At 41.1% G+C, this 24,867-nt stretch overlaps 1 protein-coding gene across 1 annotated transcript in view; it reads right to left on the reverse strand.

The window, feature by feature from the left end:
* Positions 1-24,114, reverse strand: part of MED12L (mediator complex subunit 12L) — a 324,753-nt gene extending 300,639 nt beyond the window's left edge. Inside the window, exons 1-2 of the mRNA XM_075068471.1 lie at positions 23,881-24,114; positions 2,182-2,286 (exon numbers count right to left, since the gene is read on the reverse strand). Coding sequence (XP_074924572.1) covers positions 2,182-2,286; positions 23,881-23,979 — 204 coding nt within the window. The 5' untranslated portion in view covers positions 23,980-24,114. The remainder of the gene's footprint in view (positions 1-2,181; positions 2,287-23,880) is intronic.
* Positions 24,115-24,867: the final 753 nt, after the last annotated feature.

Below are 24,867 nucleotides of genomic sequence, written 5' to 3' on the forward strand. Positions count from 1 at the left end.
GGTCAGATCAGAAAATGTCTGGTTTTAAAGGCAAACTTAGGCAGTTTCCCACCAGTACTTTTGATTGGCTCCTCTTGATACAGGGGAGGAGAGGAGGCAGGGAAAACCTGCAGGTGAGCATAAGCATGCCTGGGCATGTTCTGAGCCACAGGTATGACTCATATGCTTAATTAGTTGGCCACTTCAGGTCTGGCATTTCTGGGCAGCGCCCCCCCCCACGAGCCCGGGTCTGAACAAAGGAGTCAAACAAAGAAGTAAGAAGCCCCCTCCCTAGGCAGAGCAGTGGCTCCAGTTAGTCTGTACAAGCCATCCCTATGAATAGGGCTGTGACTTTAGTTAGCACAATGGCTGGGAGGGGCAGCCACCCCGGACAAACAGAAAGGAGAAGGGAAAGAGAAATGCTAGCAGGGGGACAGCTGTAACAGACAGGGACTATGAGAAGTTACTTAGTCCAGCTCTCTGTGCTAAGGCAAGAATAAGTTTACATAGACCATCCTTGTACAGGCGTTTGTCTAACCTGTTCTTAAAAACCTTCAATGATGGGAACTTGACAGCCTCCCTTGGAAGCCTATTCAAATGCTTTTCTTTATATCTAATCTAAATCTCCCTAGCTGCATATTAAACTGATTAGTTCTAGTCCTAACTTTAGTGGACAGGGAGAAAAATTGATCAGAGTCCTCTTTATAGCAGCCCTTAACATATCTGAAGATTGTTATCACTTTCTCCCCACACCCACACCTAGTCTTTTCTTAAGACTAAAGGAGTCCAGTTTTTTCTAACTTTTCCTCATACACCAGGTTTTCTAAGCCTTTTATCATTTTCAGTATCTTTCTTCGGGACTCTCTCCAGTTTATCCATATCTTTCCTAAAGTGTGGCACCCAGAACTGGACACGGGGGCAGCCTCAGCTGCAGTACAATTGCATCCCATGTTTTACATACAATAGTCCTGTTCATACAGGACAGAATATTAGGTTTTTTTCAAAACTGCATCATTCTGTTAACACATATTCCATTTGTGAGCCACTATAATCCTCAGATTCTTTTCAGCAGTACTGCCTGACACCTAGCCAGTTATTCCCCATTTTGTAGTTCTACACTGATTTTTCCTTCTTAAGTGTAGTACTTTGCATTTGTCTTTAAGGAACTTCATCTCATTGATTTCAGATCAATTCTCCAATTTGTCAAGGTCATTTTGAATTCTAATCCTGTCCACCAAACTACAAGCAACTTCTCTCAACTTGGGGTCATCTGCAAATATAAACAGAAGTGTCTGCAGGAATTTGAATTGGACCGCTTTTGGAGGATCGCATTCTGTGCCCCCGCCGCAGTAGAGAGTAGTTTACTCTCCCTGCCGCAGCCCTGGGGCCAGGAGGAGTTCTGTGGCCCTGCCGATTATTGCGGGTAGGGGTCGGGGCATGGGCCTGCTTGCCCCCTCCTGCGCATGCCCCATTGTCCAAGTCATCAATGAAAATATTGAATAATATCGAGTCTAAAACACACCCCTGTGCAACTCCACTAGATACATCCCCCCAGTTTGAAAGTGATCCATTAATAATTACTCTGAGTATGCTCTTTCAACCAGTTGTATATCCACCTTATAGTAAATTCATCTAGGCCACATTTCCCTAATTTGCTTATGAGACTATGTCAAAAGCCTTACTAAAATCAAGATCATCACATCTAAAGCTTCTCTCCTATCCACTAGGCCAGTAACCCTGTCAAAGAATTAGATTGGTTTGGCCTGATTTGTTCTTGACAAATCCATGCTGGTTATTACTTACAACCCTATTATTAACATCTGACAGCAGTACAGTAACCAGCTGAAGAACTGGAATTTAATTCTCAACATTCTTACATTAGGTTTATAATTAACTTCAACATTCAGATTCTTAGATCAGAAGGGACCATTGTGATCTTCTATTCTGATGTCCTGTATAGCTCAGTTCACAGAACTTCCTGAAAATAATTCCTAGGGCATATCTTCTAGACAAACATTCAATCCTGATCTACAAATACTAAGACTTAAGGGTAGAACAATCTGCAACAAAAAACACCACTGTTCACTTACAAATTGTAGACAGCTTTCCCTTCCCGCATCCTCCAAAAAAAGTAACTTAAATGGTAAAATACACATGCATTTGTGAATCTGTACTCCAACAAACTAACAAACCTTGCCTTACCTTTGAGGCATTAATGACAATATTTCTAGCAGATCCATGCTCATCTCCAGAGAAGGCTGGTTGATTATTGAAACCCTGCTTTACATTCACTGCAGTAAGTTCATCCTGCAAAGAGCATGTTTTTGTTAATTTAATTAAATTTAGTTTTTTTTAAATTTGATCATTTGCATCAACATATTTTTATAAAAGTCTTGGTGTGTCACACTGTATATTTTGCACATGGACTGTGTATTCTCTGCAAATCTTCCCTTTTCATACAATTTTAGAGAAAGAATGACAGTATGCAACTCATTCCAGATTTCGAGGCTTCAGCTCAAACCTGTCTGTATTTTTGTTGGAGCCGGAGGGTTCCTATAAAAAGGAGGAAAGAAGGAAGAACAGAAACTGCCTGGAGAGCAAATCATCCAAGTATCTGCACGTCAGGCCCACACACAATAGAACCAATATGGTTCTACTATTTGGGAGTGGGGAGGACGGGAAGCACAGAAGGAGCAGAGTTTGATTCCACAGCCCTCTGTATGCCATAGGGCTGAGCTCTGGGTTAGCCAAGAATCACACATCAATCCAGGTCCAGGAACTGGATAGATCCACTAGCTACAAGCCCCCATTACGGGGTACATGCAAAGCTAGGTGGACCCCTGCCTCTGTTTCCTCCATCTATGCCTCTGCTTGCCTTTACTGCTAGGGTAGTTTGACCTCTGACCAAATGAAAAGCATTCCCTTTTGGGGTAAACGAAGGCCCAAAGGAAAACCTGTCTGGACGAGTCTGGAATTTCTCCCTCTGCTTCAGTGGTATCACAACAGCCCCTTTGCCCCTTGACTGCCATGGTGCCAGTACACTACTGCCATCAGGCAGCACCACAGGGAAGCCTGTGCCATCCCCTATTCAGAGGCTCCAGCCCCTAACATCTTACAGCAGCAAAAAAGCTGCCTTCTCCATGCATAATTCTCTGTGACCCACTTCCTACACTGGCCCATCTCCCATCTCCTTCCACAGGCTTTAGCATGGCCCCTTACTGGGAATCCTGCTTGCTGACCCCCGGTCACTGGAGAACCTCATCAGCATGCTGCTCTTAGCAAGTCTCTCTTCACACTGGCAAATAAGATCTGGTCACCGGCCTTTTATATTCTGCTTCCCCATTCCTAGCAGGCCTTGCTCTCAACAGTCACACACTCCCTCCAAAAACCATAACTCACAGATTACCTACTGAGACCCGGAGATAGGAGGTGCCAGGCTCCAGCCTGTCTGTTACACACAGGTTGTATTCAGCATTACAGCCAATGAACTGTACTGATTTGCAAACTTTTGTAGTTGTTATTGGTTTGGTTTTCTTTTGGTGGGGAGTGAAATGCAAAAGGATTCTATGGCCTGCCTGTGTTCCTATCGGCTCCAACACTGTTTCCCCATGCAAAGCACTTTATGTGAGGCACTAGAATTTCTCTATATACAAGCATGTTTACATATATATTTTTCCCAAATGTATCATCTTAGGAGAATGACCAAACTTAAATATTTAAGCTGCCATCACTATCACTGATTTTCATTATCAGCACTTGCTCAGCAGATGACCCTACTATAGGTCTCACTGCTCTTGGCTTCACTACAAGGGCCATTTTCTAAAATGACATGGTCTTTATAAAGAAGTTTTCCAGTGTACTGTTAAAGCCAAACATGGTCTTACTACACACATAAATTTAATCTTTCCATCTACTTCCCCACGCCCTTCTTCAAAGATGTATTTAGTGTGGCCAGTAAAAGGGAAATCCTATAACAAACTTGTTGTACATCCAGTTTAGGCACTTCAAGACTCAAGTCTGAAGAATCAGTAGCATTTATCCCACTTCTCCAAAGATGGCTCCATACTTTTAAGGAGGAGGGGCAAGAGTTAGGTTTACTTCTCATTGCTAAATGAAGCTATACATCTGGTCCTTGCCTCCCAGTCTCTCTTCTGTAGTACTGGTAGAGGGACACTGACATCAAAAGCTGTGGACACCGCATACCCTAGTGGAATGACATGGCTAAACTCATGAGGTAATTCTGGCACTTACTTGAATGCACCCCACAATGCTCAATGACCACAAGCTTTCAGAAGGTATTTAAATGTTACACCATCCAAAGAGTACAAGACACATTTCAGAGGACACTAAGAACCACCCAGAACTCTATATTATTTTTGGATTAGAAATCTGAAGGCTTTCAGCTGAAGCTGTAGGAAACAGAAGGGATGACATTTCTATATTTTTATTTTGTGCTGTGGCAGCTGGGCACATGACACAAGTTAACAAAGAACAAATGAAACCGTTCATAACAGAAAGCACAAGCAGCCCTGTTGCTTTAACAAGCCATTATAAATATCACAAGGATGATCAATAACCAGAGTAGATCTGGACTAAAAATTGTGTCTTGCATGACCTTTGGGAAAAAGAAAAAAAAACACACCATATAGTTAATCTGAAAGCTCTCTTGGTTTGCCCAAAGCAGAGCGCTCCCACAGCTGGGCCCCCTCTGCTCCAGCCCTTCAGATCACATACCTAGGAGCTGTCAGCATCTCATGTGTTGTGATGGTGCATAGACAGACATGGTGTCAGACAGAATGAAAAACTTTACAGATTAGAATCAACATCTCGAACTGCTCCCAGAAACAAACAGGAAACCAGTGCAGTTCAGAGAGCAAAAGGTAAAAATGTTCCCACTGCATTACAGAGGCAGCTTCATTCAGACTTGAGATCCGTGGCAAGGTTTAAAAACAACATCCAATGTAGTCCTGCCCCAAGAGAGCAAAAACAGCATCTGATTTATGACAGGTACAAAGAGAAATAGTCTGTATCATACTTTGCTTTGCTGAAACTTTCTATGCAACCATTTCAGCTTGGTGGCTGAAACCACAACTGACAAACAGATCTTCACTATACATACTGAAACAGCCAGAATAAACAGCTACAATGAAGCAATGGTGCCCCTTTTGCAGCTCAACCTACTTCTTCTGGAGAGTTACAATAATACTCCTACTGCAAAAGTAAGTGATTATCGCTACTATAAAGTTTTGACAGTGACTTGATCCTACAGAGATTTATGCTTGTGTTTACATTAAACAGGTGCACAGCCCTATTAATGGAACAATTGAGAATTCAAAAAGCAAGAGTAATCCCATTGAGTTCAGGGGAACTAATCGCATGTACATACCTAAGTCTTCACAGGTTGGGGGGTGTAACTTGCCAATTAAGACTAGCTCTAACAGTCTCCTCCAACTCCCTAAATTTCACCAAAACTAAACAAATACTGTGCCAGAAAAAAATTGTTTTTTTTTAAAATATGGACTATAATCTTTTTTGGCAAAACAGTCTTCCAAAAGGAGTTTGACCTAGAAACTCTCTTTTTGGTTTATTCTGTTATCCTCAACAAGGAGCAGACCTTTTGAGTATTTCTGGGAAGTCTGAAGGGTAACATAGGAATAATTCACTACAGTATTTTTGAATTTAAGAGAATTCTGAGCACTCTGCAGGATTTATGAAGCCAGCCAGAAACACTAATCTGAATTTTAAATGAAGACAACAAAGTGCTAAAACACTCCTCCCACCTACACTATCCCTAAGACAGCCTTGAAAACTAGACCAACCAAGAGATCAAAGTGATAAAAGGATTCTAAATAGGGCTGCCAAACTATTAAAAAAATTAATCGCGATTAAATGTGTCATTAAAAAAAATCAATCGTGATTAATCGCACTGTTAAGCGATAATAGAATACTATTTAAATATTTTTGGATGTTTTCTACATTTTCAAATATATTGATTTCAATTACAACACAATACAAAATGTACAGTGCTCACTTTATATTTATTTTTTCTTACAAATATTTGTGCTGTAGAACACAAAAACTGCATTTTTCAATTCACCTGATGCACTGTAATGCAATGTCTTTATCATGAAAGTTGAACTTACAAATGTAGAATTACATACAAAAAATAACCACATTCGAAAATAAAGCACTGTAAAACTTTAGAGCCTACAAGTCCCCTCAGTCCTACTCCTTGTTCAGCCAGTCAGACAAACAAATTTCTTTACATTTGCAGGAGATAATGCTGCCCGCTTCTTGTTTACAATCTCCCTAGAAAGTAAGAATAGACATTCACATGGCACTGTTGTAGCAAGATGTTTACATGCCAGATGCACTTAAGATTCATATGTCCCTTCATCCTTCAACCACCATTCCAGAAGACATTCATCCATGATAACAGGTGCTGCTCGATAATGATCCAAAGCAGTGCATAGCAACACACATTCACTTAAATCATCTAAGTCAGATGCCACCAGCAGAAGATTCATTTTCTTTTTAGTGGTTTGGGTCCCGTAGTTTCCGAATCACAGTGTTGCTCTTTTAAGACTTCTGAAAGCATGCTCCACACCTCGGCCCTCTCAAATTTTGAATGGCTCTTCAGAGTCTTAAACCTTGGGTCGAGAAACATCACATTGGTACCTTCTTTGTGTTTTGTCAAATCTGCTGTGAAAGTGTTTTTAAAATGATCATGTGCGGGGTCATCATCCGAAACTGCTATAACATGAAATGTATGGCAGAATGTGGGTAAAACAGAACAGGAGACTTACAATTCTCCCCTAAGGAGTTCAGTCACAAATTTAATTAACACATTTTTTTAAAATGAGCATCATCAGCATGGAAGTATGTCCTCTGGAATGAAGCATGAAGGGGTATACAAATGTTTAACATATCTGGCACATAAATACCTTGCAGTGCCAGCTACAAAAGTGCCATGCAAATGCCTGTTCTCATCTTCCAATGACATTATCAATAAGAAGCCAGCAGCATTATCTCTCCTAAATGTAAACAAACTTGTTTCTCTTAGTGATTGGCTGAATAAGAAGTAGGGCTGAGTGGACTTGTAGGTTCTAAAGTTTTACATCGTTTTGTTTTTGACTGCAGTTATGTAATCAAAAAAAACTACATTTGAAAGTTGCACTTTCACGATAAAGAAATTCCATTATGGTACTTGTATGAGGTGAACTGAAAAATACTATTACTTTTGTTTATCATTTTTACATTGCAAATATCTGTAATAAAAAATAATATAAAGTGATTACTGTACACTTTGTATTCTGCGTTGTAACTGAAATCAATATATTTGAAAGTGTAGAAAAGCATTCAAAAACATTTTAAAATTTTCAATTGGTATTTTATTGTTAAACAGTGTGATTAAAACTGCGATTATTTGCAATTAATATTTTTAATCATGATTAATTTTTGAGTTAATCGTGTGTTACCTACGATTAATCAACAGCCCTAATTCTAAGCAAACAAACGTAAAGTAAGCTGAAAAGAAAAATAATATATTTGTTACTATTACTGCTCACTGCATAGACGACCTCAAAAGATTTTGCTGTATGTCTTTTTATCTTAATTCTGCTTTTTTTTAAATCTGTCCATAAGTGACAGTGTGTTCCAATATCATACATACTGTTGGCCCACGGAATGAACTGAAGTTTAAGTGGTACCATAAATACTGTAGTTCTTCGGTTTGACTTTATTTGGCCCTCCAACAACTGTTCAGATACAAGAACTTCTAAATTTGTTTGAGGCATGGATTCATTTGATCTAAGTGGGGCTTCAGAGGAGTGGTTTTGCTTTTATATTAACTTCTTCCCAATCAGCTTTTGATTTTAATAACTGAAGTTTAACATACCAAGAACAGAGGTCAATTAATCCAGGTACCAGATACCATCAAAAGATTCAAATATATCACAGTAGTTTAATTCAACCAATCATGTTCATATCACTGAATACCCATTATACTGGGATGGTTAAAATAAAATAAGAAATAAGAACTATATCCCACTCTTGTTAATGTCAGAGAGAGAGAGAGAGAGAGAGAGCGCAATTCCTTTCATGGTGCACGATCAGATCCTAAAAGTACAACTTCGTTAGAAAAAAAATGCCAAGCAAATTGGTTATGTAACATCAGTAATAAATTTAGGACTTGTCCACACAGGGAAGTTAGCATGTATGGGAAATTAAAGTGCATTAGTTACCCTGCACAAACACCCTGTATAGACATTGCTTAGTGCCTTCAACCAGTTTAGATTAGTACACCTCCAATTAAACCAGGGGTAGGCAAACTACAGCCTGCGGGCTGGATCCAACCCGTCAGAGTTTCAGATCCGGCCCACGGGGCGCCGCGAGCCTTACGCTGCTCCCAGAAGCGGCAAGCGCTATGTCCCTGCAGCCCCTGAGAGTGGGAGGGGGCAGATGGCTCTGTGCGCTGCCCTCACCTGCAGGCGTTCATGCACACACACATACCGTGCAGCTCCCATTGGCCAGGAATGGAGAACTGTGGCTAATGGGAGCTTCGGGGGAAGTATCTGCAGGCGAGGGCAGCATGCTGAGCCCTCTGGCTCCCCTCCCACAGGGGCCTCAGTGACATGGTGCCGGCTGCTTTGGGGCCCCATTGCCACCCCAGGGTTGTTTCAGGTAAGTGGCACCGGGCTAGAGCCCAAACCCCTGAACCCCTCCTGCACCCCACACCTCAACCCCCTGCCCTGAGCCCCATCCCACACTCCACACCCCTCCCCTAAGCCCCCTTCTGCACCCCACACCCCCTCCTGCACCCCAACCCTCTGCTGTGCCCCCTCATCTACCCCACACCCCTCCTCCACCCCAATCCCTTGCCCTGAGCCCCTTCCTACACACCACACTCCCCTGCCCCAGCCCTACATTCATGGCCCTGCATACAATTTCCCCACCCAGATGTGGCCCTCGAGCCAAAAAGTTTGCCGACTCCTGAATTAAACTAATGCACCCAGAGGCACTCAGTGCACAGTAAGAGTGTCCACCAGGGCTGGCTCCAGGCACCAGTTCAGCAAGCGGGTGCTTGGGGCAGCCAAGGGGAAGGTGCGGCATGTCAGGCTCTTTGGTGGCAATTTGGCAGCGGGTCTCTCTTGGGGGAAAGGACCTGCTGCAGGATTGCTGCCAAAGAAGAAAGTGGCAAGGTGGAAGTCCCGCCAATCGCAATCGCGACTTTTGTTTGGTTTTTTTTTTTTTCCCCTCTCTCCTTGCTGCTTGGGGTGGCAAAAACCCTGGAGCCAGCCCTGGTGTCCACACAGCTAGTGCACAACAGCTACTGAGGCTTTTCTCTGTGTAGACAACCCTAAATTGTACACAACTAAATGCACAAAGGTAGAGCATGCAATCACTCTGTTTAGCTTGAAAATCAAGCCATCTCCAAGCAACAAATGCAGGAATGCCACACAGTGCTGTCTCTTATGAGGAGCTACGCTGTGGCACACTGCACTGGATTTTGCGGGCTCTTGAAGGGACATGAAGCCTGCTTTCAATATGTCAAGCAGTGTCCCCAAGCAAACCCAATCAAGATTTAAAACTGTTTTGTAGTTTTAAATAGTCAGAGTAGCTGAGCTCAAATTTTATTAAATAATAATTGCTTTACAGAGCACTTTTAAGATCCGTTTCTGCAATCAAAACATTCATCACCATAGCAGCTGAGCATTTATAAAGGTGAGAAGTTCAAACATCTTTTTCAAAATATAATAGTAATAATACATCAGCATGCTGATGTTCAGAGGCGCAGAGCATCCTCACCTTCCATGGTTTGAATGGAAGTTGCAGCTGTTCTACACCTCTGAGAAAAAGTCAGACCCTGAACTTTTCTGTCCATTATCACACTCCTCATATACTGCCATTGACATTGTATGGTAGAGTCTTGCAACAGCTACCAAGTGCAGTCAAAAGAGCCTTCAGAATATTACCATGATGATCTGCTGGGTTTCCCAGAACTGTGAGTGAGTGCGTTACCCCTTTGAGTTTCAGCAAGTGCGAGCTTTGCTGCTGCTAAACTATGTGTTATCTCCTTTGTCTTGCCAGAAAACTTCAGAGAGGTGATTAAGAAAAAGCAGAAAGCCTACAAAGAATGGAAGATGGGAGTGATCAGAAAGGAAAGCTACCTTATTGAGGTTGGAACATGTAGGGATAAAGTTAGAAAGGCCAAAAGCCATGTAGAGTTGGACCTTGCAAAGGGAATAAAAACCAATAGTAAGAGGTTCTATAGCCATATAAATAATAAGAAAACAAAGAAAGAAGAAGTGGGACCGCTAAATACTGAGGATGGAGTGGAGGTTAAGGATAATCTAGGCACGGCCCAATATCTAAACAAATACTTTGCCTCAGTCTTTAATGAGGAGCTTAGGGATAAGGGTAGGATGACAAATAGGAATGAGGATATGGAGGTAGATATTACCACATCTAAGGTAAAAAAAACAAACTTGAACAGCTTAATGGGATGAAATCAGGGGGCCCAGATAATCTTCATCCAAGAATATTAAAGGAACTGGCACATGAAATTGCAAGCCCATTAGCAAGAATTTTTAATGAATCTGTAAAACTCAGGGATTGTACCGTATGACTGGAGAATTGCTAACATAGTTCTATATTTAAGAAAGGGAAAAAACGTGATCCGGGCAACTACGAAGTCTGTCAGTTTGACATCTTGTGGTATCCAAGGTCTTGTAAAAATTTTGAAGGAAAAAGTATCAAGGACATTGAGGTCAATGGAAATTGGGACAAAAATACAACATGGTTTTACAAAAAGGTAAATCATGCCAAATCAACCTGATCTCCTCCTTCTAGAAGGTAACAGAATTTTTTTAGACAAAGGAAATGCAAGTGGAGCTAATTTACCTCGATTCAGTAAGGCATTGATATGGTTCCACATGGGGAATATATAGCTAAATTGGAAAAGATGGGGATCATAATGAAAAATTGAAAGGTGGATAAGGAACTGGTTAAAGGGGAGACTACAGTGTTGTCGTACTGAAAGGTAAATTGTCAGGCTGGAGGGAGTTCCTACGTGGAGTTCCTCAGGGATCAGTTTTGTGAACCAAATCTTATTTAATCTTTTATTACTGATACTTTGGCACAAAAAGTGGGGAATGCGCTATGAAAGTTTATGGATGACAAAAGCTGGGGAGGTATTGCTAACACAGAGAAGGACAGGAATATCATACAAGAGATCCGGATGACCTTGTAAACTGGAGTAATAGTAAAAGGATGAAATTTAATAGTGAAAAAGTGCAAGGTTAGGCATTTAGGATTAACACAAGAATTTTGGTTATAAAACTGGGAACACATCAGTTGGAAGTAACAGAGGAGGAGAAGGACGCGGAATATGGTTGATACAAGGATGACTAGTGAGTCGCCAATACGTAACGGCTGTGAAAAAGCTAATGTGGTTTTAGGAATGCATCAGGTGAGGTATTTCAGTAGAGATAAGGTGTCTTAATACCGTATACAAGGCACTGATGAGACCTCATCTGGAATACTGTGTGCAGTTCTGGTCTCTCAGTTTAAGAAAGGATGAATTCCAAACGTGGAACAGGCACAAGAAGGGCTACAAGGATGGCAAGGAATGGAAAATCTGTCATATAAAAGAAGACTCAAGAGCTTGTGCTTGTTTAGCCTAACCAAAAGAAGCCTGAGGGAAAATATGATTGCTCTCTATAAATATATCAGAGGGATAAATACCAGGGAGGGAGAGGAATTATTTCAGCTTAATACCAATGTGAACACAAGAAACAAATGGATATAAAACGTGGCTATCAATGAAGGTTTAGACTTGAAATTAGAGGAAGGTTTTCCTAACCAATTACGAGGAGTGCAAGTTCTGGCAACAGCCTTCCGAAGAGGGAAGTGGGAAGCAAGAAATATATGGCTCAGAGACTAAGCTAATTAGTTATGGAGAGGATGGTATAATGGGATAGCCCTAATATTTGGGCAATATCGTCTTTGGCTATAGCGGTAAATATGCCCAATGGCTTGTTGATGGATGTTAAGATGGGGTGGGATCTGAGTTACTACAGAGAAATTCTTTCCTGGGTGTCTGCTGGTGAATCTACCCACATGCTCAGGGTTTTAACCTGATTCACATATTTGGTGGTCAGAAGGAATTTTTTCCAGGGGCAGATTGGCAGAGCCCCTGGGGGGGGATCGCTCCTCTGAAAGTGGGGCACGGGGTACTTGCTGGAAGATATTTGCACTTGAGTTTTAAAACGATCGATATGGAGGACTTGGTGTTCAGACACAGGTTTGTACAGGAGTGGGTGGGTGAGATGTCTGTGGCTGTGTTTGTTGCAGGTTAGACTAGATGATCATAATTGTCCTTCTGACCCTTAAATCTATGATTCAATACACTCACCAGTCCAAACTTGCCTATCATGTATAAGTGAAATCAGTGAGCTCCAATTCCGGAGGTGTCTCAGATATCATTATCTCTGCGAGTGGTTGCCCTACGGTAGCACCCCACAAATTTACTGTCATTTAAACAGACAGTACAAAGTAGTATATTAAGTAACTGGGGTTTAAAACTCTCCATTAGTTACAGGAATTTATGGAGATATTTATGGTAAAAAGTAAATGCAGAGTTTAGTAACAAAAGAGCAGAAGCACTATTCAGGACAGGCCCAACAAAGAAAACAAGAACGCCCTCGCTATCACGTACAGCCCCCAAACTTAAAACTCTCAGCAATCAATACATGCAAGAGATTCAAACTTCTTAAAGATGATACTCACCTTCTCACAGATCTTTGGAATAGACAGGACATCCTGCGCTTATAGATCGAGTGCAGACCATGAAACAAAACTACACATGCAACCGCACACCAATCAATCAATACACCAGATACTATCTTGCAACAAAGCCGAGAGCCGAGCTCTGTCCCACATATATTATCACAGATTACACATCATAAGGACTAATCACATCAGCAACCATCAGGGCTATCACCGCAATCTACAACGATAATGCCATCATGTGTTCAGCAATCGCCTCTGCATGTCATTATGGCCAAACCGGACGTCTCTTAGCAAATAGAATAACTGAACACAACAGACGATCATAGAATCAAGGAATCATAACATTCAAAAACCAGTGGGAGAACACTTCAACCTCTCTAACCACTCAGTGACAGACTTGAAGGTGGCAATTTTGCAACATAAAAAACTTCAAAAGCAGACTCCAAAGAGACTGCTGAACTCGAATTAATATGCAAATTAGATACAATTAACTCAGGCCTAAACAGAGACCGGGAATGGTTGGGTCATTACACTAATAGAATCTATTCCCCTATGTTATGTTCTCCTCACACCTTCTATGGGTCATCTTAATTATCACTTCAAAAGCTTTTTTTCTCCTGCTGATAATAGCTCATCTCAATTGATTAGACTCTTCCTGTTAGTATGCATACTTCCACCTTTTCATGGTCTCTGTATGTATAAATATCTCCTGTCTGTGTGTTCCATTCTATGCATCCAAAGAAGTGAGCTGTAGCTCACGAAAGCTCATGCTGAAATAAATCTGTTAGTCTCTAAGGTGCCACAAGTACTCCTATTCTTTTTATAGTTTTAAGTGACACCAAGTATAAGGAATAAGGATAGAAATCGTTACAAACAAACTAAAAATATACTTCTATGATTAAATATCATAGAAACTAGAGTATCTTCTGTTCAAAGAAGTTTTTCTCACCACGGTCATTCTTCCAGCATAGCTGGCCGGGTCTTTAGCCAGGACCCAACACATAGAGCTCAAAGCACTTGGTTTCTTTGATTCCATGGGTGAAAGATAAAATAAGTGTATTTGAAATATATTCTTTGAAATATATTCTTTGAAAAGTATGACCAGACAGAACTTCTCTCCCCTGCTGCGGTGTAGACACCATGCTGTCTTCTTCCCTGCTTGTTAGCTTTATTTACCTTATAAGTACCTTCATTGTCTCTCCCTGGCAACCAGGCAGGTCAGACAAGCAAATACATATTCCTTTTTCTAGGGCAGACTGGGTTTATGCATTGCTTGCCAAACACATTTTAGCAGAATTCCAGCACAGATTTACAACTCTTTGTACAAGCCCCATATATACAGCATGCAATGATTTTCAGGACCAGCATGTTACTAGTTTGTACATGATACCTTCCATGTCAACAGCATATGAGGTGCACTGAGCTGGTCAGGCCAGCTGAGTTTTACTGTTATGTACCAGGGACCCCCTTGCCAACTGGCATTGGGGTGCTCCTAGGGTCACAATCAGTACATGACAGGTCTACTTCAATTAGTGTTTTTGAATCCAGAGAGAGAACATGTGTATGAATCAAATACATCATAAATAATTATGTTCAAACAATGTTAAAGGATCACTGTTGGGTACTTCAGACTATACAGTATGAATTTGTTTTTAATTCGTTGCAAAAGAGTCTCTTCAAATTTCAGCATTCTCCAGTAATATTTATCACTCAGTCGCTGCATCATTGGGCTAGTGAAGGAGAATCAGAAAGTAAATGACTAGAAAATTACAGGGAAAAATAAAATGAGAACTGCCCAGTGTATTTTGACATCCAAGCTAAATGAAGCATATGAAGTAAACAGACAGCAGAACCAGTGAATGGTAAATTAGATTTAAAATTATTTCAGTTTAATAGTGTTATTAAAAACGTAATTTTTAACCTAAGAGAATCCTTCAGAGGACTAATTTAAAAGGGACCAATTTAAACCCACAAAAGAAAGGAAATGCAAAATAATGTTCTTTACTCATTCTTGTGTGTCTAGAAGATATTGCATCATGTATAGTATTCACATTCAGCCATTGTTGTGTGGCCCTCTGCAATCTAAGTACAACAGGCATAAAAGGACACTAATGAACTGGCTCATATATGTAGGACATTTCCCTCAACTGGGCAGAATCAGAATTACTTGTGTCTCATAGGTCTTATATGTAGAGGCCTGCAAATCCCCAGACCATTTTTGCAGATTGAAGATCAGATGCAGATACAAATTTTGTATCTAGAGCCCTATAGATATCTGCTTAACATCCACGGATGCAGCTATCCAGACCATTTTTGTGGATCACAGATCAGATGCGGATACAAATTTGTATCTGCGCAGTGTTCTATCTATATGCCTAAGAGCTAAGGAAGTTTCTCTTAAGCTGAAGTGGTAGTAGCCTGTGTTTCTGGAAGAGGAAAATTGAGTTTCTGTCTTCACCCTTGCTGTGAAGGCTGAAACGCATAATCCAATGCTAACGGGCACTTTATTTTGCCACTATTTACAATACAGCTACAATAAATACTTTCCATATTAAACTCTGGATTCCCTTCCTTATGTGAATTATCAAGTCTGGTGGTGTTTTAAATTTTAAGCATTTTACATTTCCACCTTTTTTCTTTAGTACAATATTACAAGACAGACAATGCATTATTCGCAGTCCATAATGCATTGCTTCAATGATGCTTTGAGTGGCACAGAGCAACACAAAGCTTCAAGCCACTTCAACACCTTTTCAAAGCGCTGTTGCATGAGATTTGACATAGTACCTTGCTATAGCTTGAACTTTGTCAATTTATAGCATAGAGATTTTGGGGGGAGTTCTCCTCCTCTCTTTGTCCCACCTGTTGGTTTTCCCCATAGGAGACAGTGACCTGAGCCACTGTATCATGAAAATCCTGACTGATCCTTAACTATAAACATGTACGAAATGTATCACTAAAGTGGAAAATACATGTGTTATATGTTTTAGGAATATGCACATTCAGTTTTGTAATAAAACTGTCCACTAGATTGGCTATATTTCCATTTGCAGAAGTTTCTCTGTGTGTGTGTGCGCGTGTGCACACGAATGCATGACTGGTTAATTCAACATGCCATCTTGAAACACTCCTAACACAATTTCCATTTGATTGACGGGATTTCAAACAGAGGTGTGGTCATCTTCCAACACCTATGAAGGAATTAGTGCTATTTGTTGGACTTAGGAGATGCAGCACGTTAGCACTGTCTGCTGTGTTAAACATATTATTTCATTGATGACACCACACAAAGCAACTACCAGGGGTTAGAAATGAGTTATTATGAAGCTGTGATTTATAGTGGTTATGAAATGGGACTGTATGCCAGGAACTCGTATGTTCAAATCACATTGACTCCGTAGTGACCTTGTATAAAGCATTTAGGGCTGATTCTGCCCAGGGCTGTAGAATGCAACTCAACACAGGCTGGTATAGCCAGTGCCACACCCTCTTCCTCTCTGTAAAACTGGAACACTTAACCACCTACCACACACAGTTGCTATGAGGATTAGTTAACATTTGTAAACCTCTTTGAAGAGATAAAGCATAAACTTAGAGAAAATAGCCACGTGTGTGTGTGAGTGAGACACACACACACACAAGCTGTTTTGAGACATACAAGGATGAATTTTAGTACACATCAAATTTGAGAGGTCTGTATCAGAAAGAAAACAGCTCCTCGATCATGGGAATTAGGATTACAGCATACTATTAAGAGCCTGACCCAAAGACCACAGACATCAATGGAAGTCTTTCCACTTACTTCAACTAGCATCTACCTCATGTATCTGGTTTTTTTCCTACAAACTATACCAGCACAAATACACATGTATAAACTGCATATCTAAAGGAAGGTTCAGGTCAGAGTACACATTTAGATTGTCTTTCAAACCTTCACATACCAACCTTTATTTTAAAATAGGTAATATGAGGCTCCCCGCCCCCCGAAAAATACCGAGTGTGATCAGACAATACTTTGAGCTGTCAATTTTTTTTTATTATTATTTTTTAAATCACATTTTAAGCCACACAACTGCAAAACCATTTGTGAGCTGGGGAAGACTTTTGTTTTTATTTCAGGTATTTTCTCTCTCTCTCATATAAAATGTGAATAGCAGCTCATTTCTGTCATTTGCTAACAAATTCGTCATGGACAAAGACTAGTACACTGAAGTTAAACCTAGATTGCATTTTCAGATTTACTGGATTACTATTAAACATTTTAGAAATGCTCTATATAAAAAATTAACAGTATACAACCTGTTATGATCAGCTTGTGTGTTTATTTTTCCAGTCTAAGAATGAAAACAAAATTGAGATAAAAAAGTACAAAATGAAATACAAATGTGGAATTAAATCCAGAGTATGTACCAATAAGGACAGGTGAATGAGTCAGAGCTGCACATGTTCAGCTACATTTGTAATGCTATCTTTATATTCTCTGTAGGCATTTGTAAGGTAACAGACATTACTGAAAAAGCAGATGTCTTAGCTGATAAGCATATATAATGTCTCATTAATTTCAGCTCTGGCCTAAACTCTCACAAAAACATATTTTTTTTTCAGCCAGCAGCAGAGAGAGAGTGGGGGATTGGATTTTGGGACCTTAAGGTTAAAGCAGTAGTTCAGGTATCCAATCTTTCCTTAGTAAGACCATGGACAGTTCTCTGACAACATCCACTTAATGTGCAGCAGCAGTCCAAAAAAAGCAAACAGAACGTTGGAAATCATTACGAAAGGGATAAATAAGAAGACAGAAAATATCATATTGCCTCTATATAAATCCATGGTACGCCCACATCTTGAATGCTGCATGCAGATGTGGTCGCCCCATCTTAAAAAAAAAAAAAAAAAAAACACCAAGAAAAGATATATTGGAACTGGAAAAGGTTCATAAAAGAGCAACAAAAATTATTAGGGGTATGGAACATTTTCCATATGCGAGAGATTGAAAGGACTGGGGCTTGTCAGATTGGAAAAGACGACGACTAAGCAGGGGGCTATGATAGAGGTCTATAAAATCAAGACTGATGTGGAAAAAGTAAATAAGGAAGTGTTATTTACTCCTTCTCATAACACAAGAACTAGGGGTCACCAACTGAAATTAATAGGCAGCAGGTTTTAAACAAACAAAAGCAAGTATTTCTTCACACAATGCACAGTCACCCTCTGGAACTTTTTGCCAGAGGATGTTGTGAAGGCCAAAACTATAACAAATATCAGGGGGGTAGCTGAATTACTCTATGTCCACAAAAACAACAAGGAGTCTGGTTGCACCTGAAAGACTAACAGATTTATTTTGGCATAAGCTTTCATGAGTAAAAAACCCACTTTTTCAGATGCAAACTATAACAGGGTTCAAAAAAGAACTAGATAAATTCATGGAAGATAGGTCCGTCAATGGCTATTAGCCAGGATGGGCAGGAATGGGGTCCCTAGCCTCTGTTTGCCTGAAGCTGGGAATGGGCAACAGGGGATGGATCACTTGATTTCAGATACTATTCTGTTCATTCCCTCTGGAGCACCTGACATTGGCCACTGTTGGAAGACGGGATATTGAGCTAGATGGACTTTTGGTCTGACCCAGTTTGGCCATTCTTATGTTCATGTCTACAGTGCGATTTTAGCCACTGATTCAGCTGCCCTGGCACAAATCCCCAGCCTATACATGGTTTATAGTAGTGCAGCTGATTTATAACTATGAGATCAAGAAATAACTCCTTAAAACAGATGAGAAAGCACACAGATAACATACTAGTTACATCTTATGGACAATCCAATACATTGCAAGTGGGTGGAGGAGGAAGCTAGGGAGGATTAGTCTTAATATTAATATGGCAATCAGTGCTTTCTAGGGTAACTATTCAGAATGGTGCTTCCATTACTTCGGAAAGGGGAAAACACTGAGCTTTAAAGCCTAAGGTGTATCAGAGGCTGTGAAGATTACACATTGAACTTATTAAATGGATTCTCAGAGCATGAGAGAAAGGAGCGATTTACATGTACTTTCAAAGGGACTAAGAATATGCATGTTTTGAACCTGTATAAGGGAATCGTGTTAGACGAGATTTCCCTGTTATGCTGGATGAAACAATTCAGTATCTGAAATGAAATAAAGTGAAGTCTGGGTTATGGATGTAATGGGAGGCATTTTAAACCTAGGAGAACTGAAGTCTGGGAAGAGTCATGCTGTATTCTCCTAGTTTGGAAAAAACAACGGATGCCCCTTTGTCATAAACAGATAGTTAAGGACTAATGCCTCTTTCACCAGTAAAGGATTAAGAAGCTCAGTAAACCTGGCTGACACCTGACCAGAGAACCAATAAGGGAACAAGACACTTTCAAATCTTGGTGGAGGGAAGTCTTTGTTTGTGCTCTTTGTTTTGGGTGTTGTTCGCTCTTGGGACTAAGAGGGACCAGACGTACAGACATTTACTCCATGCTCTTCCAAATCTTCTCTGAATCAAGTCTCTTCATATTTCAAAATTGTAAGTAATAGCCAGTCCAAGGCGGCAAGTTAAGTCTTAATTTGTTGTTTCTCAAACTTGGTAAATGTCTCCTTTTTGCTTGAGAGGATTTTACGCTTGGCTTGCTGAAACTTTGAACCTAAGGTTAGAGGGGGTTTTCCGTCTGCGCTCTATTGAACTCGATTACCCTGAAAGTTAGTTTTCCAATCCTGAATTTTACAGAGATGATTTTTACCGTTTCTTTCCTTAACTTAATTAAGCCTTTCTTTTTAAGAACCTGATTTGATTTTTCCTTGTTTTAAGAAATCCAAGGGGATTGGATCTTGGACTACACCAGGAATTGCTGGATGCGGTCTAGGGGGGAAGAGCGGGAATATTTAATTCCTCCTTGTTTTTAAGATCCAAGGAGGTTTGGATCTGATGTTCACTAGGGAATTGATGGAGGAGTCTCTCAAGTCTACCCAGGGAGGGGGAAGGTTTTTTGCGTGGGAGAAAGAACAGCAGTTTCGCAGACATGACTTTCTGGCTACTTGGGTGGCGGCGGCAAATGGCAGAGTTACCAGATCTAAGCTAGTAATTAAGCTTAGAAGTGTCCATGCAGGTCCCCACATTTGTACCCTAAAGTTCAGAGGGGGGAAGGAACCTTGACACCCTTCCTTACTGGGGGCACTTCTTAAATACAATAATGATGTGCATGACACTAAATTGTTAAGCATCAGAGGGGTAGCTATGTTAGTCTGGATCTGTAAAAGCATCAGAGTGTCTTGGAGCACCTTATAGACTAACAGATGTATTGGAGCATGAGCTTTCGTGGGTGAATACCCACTTCGTCGGATGCATGACATGACATGAATCCGACAAAGTGGGTATTCACCCACGAAAGCTCATGCTCCAATATGTCTGTTAGTCTATAAGGTGCCACAGGACTCTTTGCTGCTTTCACTGAATTGTTACACTCTGAATTTGATTCTGTAAATCATTGCGAGATTTAATAGTCTCTTTCATACAAGTTATAAGGATCAAATTCTGTAACGCTTTTTAAGTCAATGGGACTACTCATGAGTAAAACAGGGAGGACCTGGCCCTGACACTGCATTGTATTATTTAGTTTAAGTGTTATGCCTTAGATCTGTGTTAGACAGCATTTAATGTTAGCTGAGTTTATTTTAAAGGAACGTAGTCAACTTGAAATCTAATAAGCATTTGAAAAAAGAAAAAAAAGTAGGTTTAGGTACCACACTTGCCCCAAGTTCCCCTGCAATCACATTTTCCTTAATTTTTTTTCAATGTTTTTCTCTCCTATATTATGTGAAAAATGCAGTCATTCAACAGAGGAAGCTTGACTACACAGTGAAACTTTCTAAGTGCCAAGTATTGTCCAAAGTAATGCACCAAAAATAATTGTTTAATCTTTCTTTTATAGCAATTTTAGGTAAAAAAAAAAAAAAAAACAAACATTCAGCCAGAAGTGTGATTTTTAAGTTGAAGGGTGCCTTCAACCACCCTTTTGTATCTGTAAGTAAATTACTAACTCCAAAGAGACCGACCAATTGTAAAAAACATAGAACACCAGGTCTTAAAGCCTACAATATCTCATATGTGCATTCATTTGCTGTAAAACCAGATTTGAAATATAGAGCTTGAGAATTCAACATATGAGGTGTTGCCTGTTCTCGATGGAGTATGAATTTGGGAAAGGATGAAATGATGGTTTTTGACATCAAACTAATCAAAAATATCTACTCTAGCTTGCTCCTAACTTTTCTTCAATCAATCATTTTAAACTTATTACCACCTTCCAAAAATGATGACTATGCTTTAACAACACAGACGGAGTGATGCTGGTAGTGTTATTTCATACTGTGTATGCTCAGTATAAAACAAATAGCAATGCAACATGTGAACATAAAGTGAGCAAGTCTTCCCCTTAAGTCATGTTTCAATCAATTATCTCATGGCAAATAATAAGCCAATTGCAGTTATTTTCTGCTTACTAATACACCCAGGCAGTGTGTTCTAAATATTAACCATCTGGACACTTGCCACTATCACTCTTATTGGAACTGACTGCATACGTATAAAGTGTATCTGCAAGAATCAGTCCACTTCCTAACTAAAAATATATAGCATTCCTGAGCTAAAAATTGATCTGTGTACGTAGTCACAGCTTAGTCCAAATACAGTTCTGTAAGTTTGGTCAAGATCACTTGTAAAAATATATAATGTGTCACAAAATAATTCAAATAATGGTAACCTGCAATTTTATTTATAAATATGACAACAGGGGTGTGGGATGGAAGGGGGGGGCAGGAAGAAGCAGAAGTTCAGAGAATCCACAGGGGCTCAGAGATTGGTAATAGGATAGAAAATGGAGCTTTTGTCTGAATCACTAGTCCAAATCCATCTGAAGTCAGCAGTCACCAGAAGTAGATACCATCAGATAACTGTTTGGTGACCTATATAAATCAGTTGGTAGTTTAAGTCTAATTCATGGCAGATGTGTCCATGTTCGCAAATCACTGTCAAAATTAGCATTCACTGGCATCCTTGCTGGCTGTCTCAGCAAAAATCCAAAGACTGAATGGGCCATGATAACCAAGTAATCTGGAGAATCTTGCATAGCTGCTGCTTATGCTATACTTGCTCCGTAGATAACTAGAGAGCTTCATTCTCCAGGACTCAGGCTGGCAACTTTCATAAACGCTGAACTCACCAAGAAAAGTGGAAAGTTGGAAGTGCTCCGGGAACAGTACATACAGATACCAAGGAGAGGAATAGCAGAGAATGGAAGTACGTGACCTTCATACTACACAAGGGGCTATGAGCCTGACCCAAAGCCCAACAAAGTCAAGGGAAAAAGTGAGACTCTCATGGACTTCAATGGGCTTTGGATCAAACCCCAGGACTTTAGAGACAGCCAGAGGCATAATCAGCTTGAAGTAGGAGCTTTGAACGTAAAAGAAATATAAAGGTGAAATTAGGAAATCTCCTTGGCGAAAGGAAAAAAGTGTACAGGGACCAGATATACTGACAGTGTGTGTAACCGATTGTCAGATTCTACAGAGAAGCACCAACTAGAACATCCTGCCATCCTGAATTACTCTCCCAAGTCCTAAGTAAAGGAATTAACCATAATTCTAGATATGTTTTTGTTATATTACCAAAAACAAACAGCAGCATAAAGACTATGATCAAATGTTTGGATAATATTTGAGAGCAGCAAGTATGGTTTCTCCTTCCACTCTCTTCTTTGAAGAAGTTTTAAAAATACATTTTCAAGTTTCTGAATTCCTTGGGCTACATCTTTCCTTCGAATTGAAGGTCACTCAGAGCCCACTTCTTAAGATTTAAGAAAATATGTTTCTAGTAATTAATAAACTCTCACTTGAGATGGCCATGCTACCAGCTGCCCTTTGAAATTAGAATCATTACCCCTACTTCCAGTCTCAGATCTCTATTAGGTTAACCTGCAAGTCAACACATCAGCAAGCACTGCTTAAGAGTTACTTGTTATTTTGGGATTTGTAATTTTACATCTTACATTAACAATTAGAGGGCAGATTTTTTTTAAAATGCACTTTTAGAAAGAAAAATACCAAATCTTTGTAACAGAAGGACATGAACGCTTGCATCCATAAGGTTTTACATCAGCGAATTTAGGGACCCATCTCATTTCAATTATCTTTGCTGATTAATACAAAATTGTTTTCCCCTCCCTCAATTATATTCAAAATATCTATGAGGGCAATGACTACCATTTGGCTGAGGTCACAGTAAGAAAAAAGAAAGTCACTCAGGCAAAATGGTTTACAGGTGACTAAAGCTTTAACCTGTACAAAACACTACAGATGGGAAGCAGGTGAGTTAAAAAATAAACAAGTCCCATGACAAATTGCAGCAGAGCGATTATTTTAACAAGTGATTATTTTTAAATCATTGCTTGTTAATTGCAGTGGATCCTACCTACAGACTGCCATGGTTACTGCACTATGTCTGCTAGTGGCACCCAGAAGTCAAGCAAACAGCTTTTGTTTCAGCAGATGTTACTGACCATTGACCAACATCCAAATAACTTGCCTAGTGCACTACAGCATCCATAACCATAGACAAGCCTGGCTGTAAGGACTGTCCATCTTCTCTGGGTCAGAATTTCCTGCCCCAGAAGGCGGGAGAGAAGGGACATCAATTTCCCCAGGGTTGCCAGCGGAGGGGGACTCCTGTTCACACAAGTCCAGAGAGCTGTCACGCCTCCCCAGCCCCAGCCTCGCCGCAGAAAATGCAAGTCAGTGGGGGTTGCCTTGCCTTGCCTTGCCAGCCGACATTTTTCAAAAGTTTAAAAGGATTCGCTAGGGAGGGGAGGGGAATGGGGCAGCAGCAGCGGGGGCTGCCTCAGGCCCAGGCTGGGCGCAGCCCCCCAGTGAAGGTATCACCGCTGCGGTTCAGTGCTCCCCCCAGACCAGCAGTAGCTCCGCTCCGGCAGGCTCCTTTCCCACCCCCCGACCCCCGCCCCCATCACCCCTTCAGGTGGCCGCCGGGCAAACTTCTGCCCCTCGCCAGCTCCTCGGAGCCCACGCCCGGCGCAGCCGAAGGCTCGGGCTCTCACCTCCTTCTGCTTGGGGTCCTGGGGGTAGACGTCGGGCGGCCCCAGCCGGGGACGTTTGAGCGGTCTCTGCTCATAGCTGAGAAGCCCGAAGGCGGCCATGATCTCTCATGTTAGCCGGCAAAATGAATGAGAGTTGGAGACGGAGCAGGCTCTGAGCACCAGGGAGCAGCACTTTGCAGACAGGCTCCCTCTCTCCGTCTGGCTCTGTTTCTCCTGCAGCGGAGAGCGAGGTAGGCTGGCGGCTGCTGCTACTGCTGCTGCTGCCTCCTGACAGACACCCACCAGCATCGCCCCCAGGCTACTGCCAAACAAGTGCCTCACAGCTGGGGCTTCGGCAGGGCAGGGCGGTGCGCGCCCTGGGACAGCAGCACTGCCAGCTGGAGCGGCTTTGGGGGGCGGGGTATTTCCCCCCCTAGCCAGCCCTGGCCGGGCTCTCTCTCACTCTAGGATAATTTCACTGAGGGGATTTCAAACCGAGCTGGCTATTTTTTTCGCAACTATATCACTTTAAGACCCGGCCAAGTCATTCATCAGGCGGGAGATGCCTTCCAGTTGCAGCCAGAACAAGGGCTTGATGGTAGATGCCTGACTGCAACGCAGAACAAAATCCTTCCTCCTGAGAGGGGCTCAAAAATAAACTGATTGAAAATTAATCTCCAAGTGAAAGACTTAATCTCCACATAACTGAGATGTGCTGGATCGGCTCATAGCAGGACATTGACTAATAACTTGGGTCATAACAAACCAAAACTTTTCTTTTTTAAGTAAAGTGTTGTGTGGCTATTTCTGACATTAAATGTTTAAACAGCTAAAGTGTTTTCCCCCTGCAATGCCCACAGCTTTGGGGTCTTGGGTGACTTCCATAAATGTTCTTACATAGAAGTGAGCACAGCTGAGGCCTGAAAGAGACTGAGGAGGGGGCGGCAGGTGGGAACCTCCAGGAATTTTGTCTGTGCCTGTTAAATGGCTGCTTCCAAATTAAACTGA

This window comes from Chelonoidis abingdonii, chromosome 8, assembly GCF_003597395.2.
Source record: "Chelonoidis abingdonii isolate Lonesome George chromosome 8, CheloAbing_2.0, whole genome shotgun sequence".
Classification (NCBI taxonomy): Eukaryota; Metazoa; Chordata; order Testudines; family Testudinidae; genus Chelonoidis; species Chelonoidis abingdonii.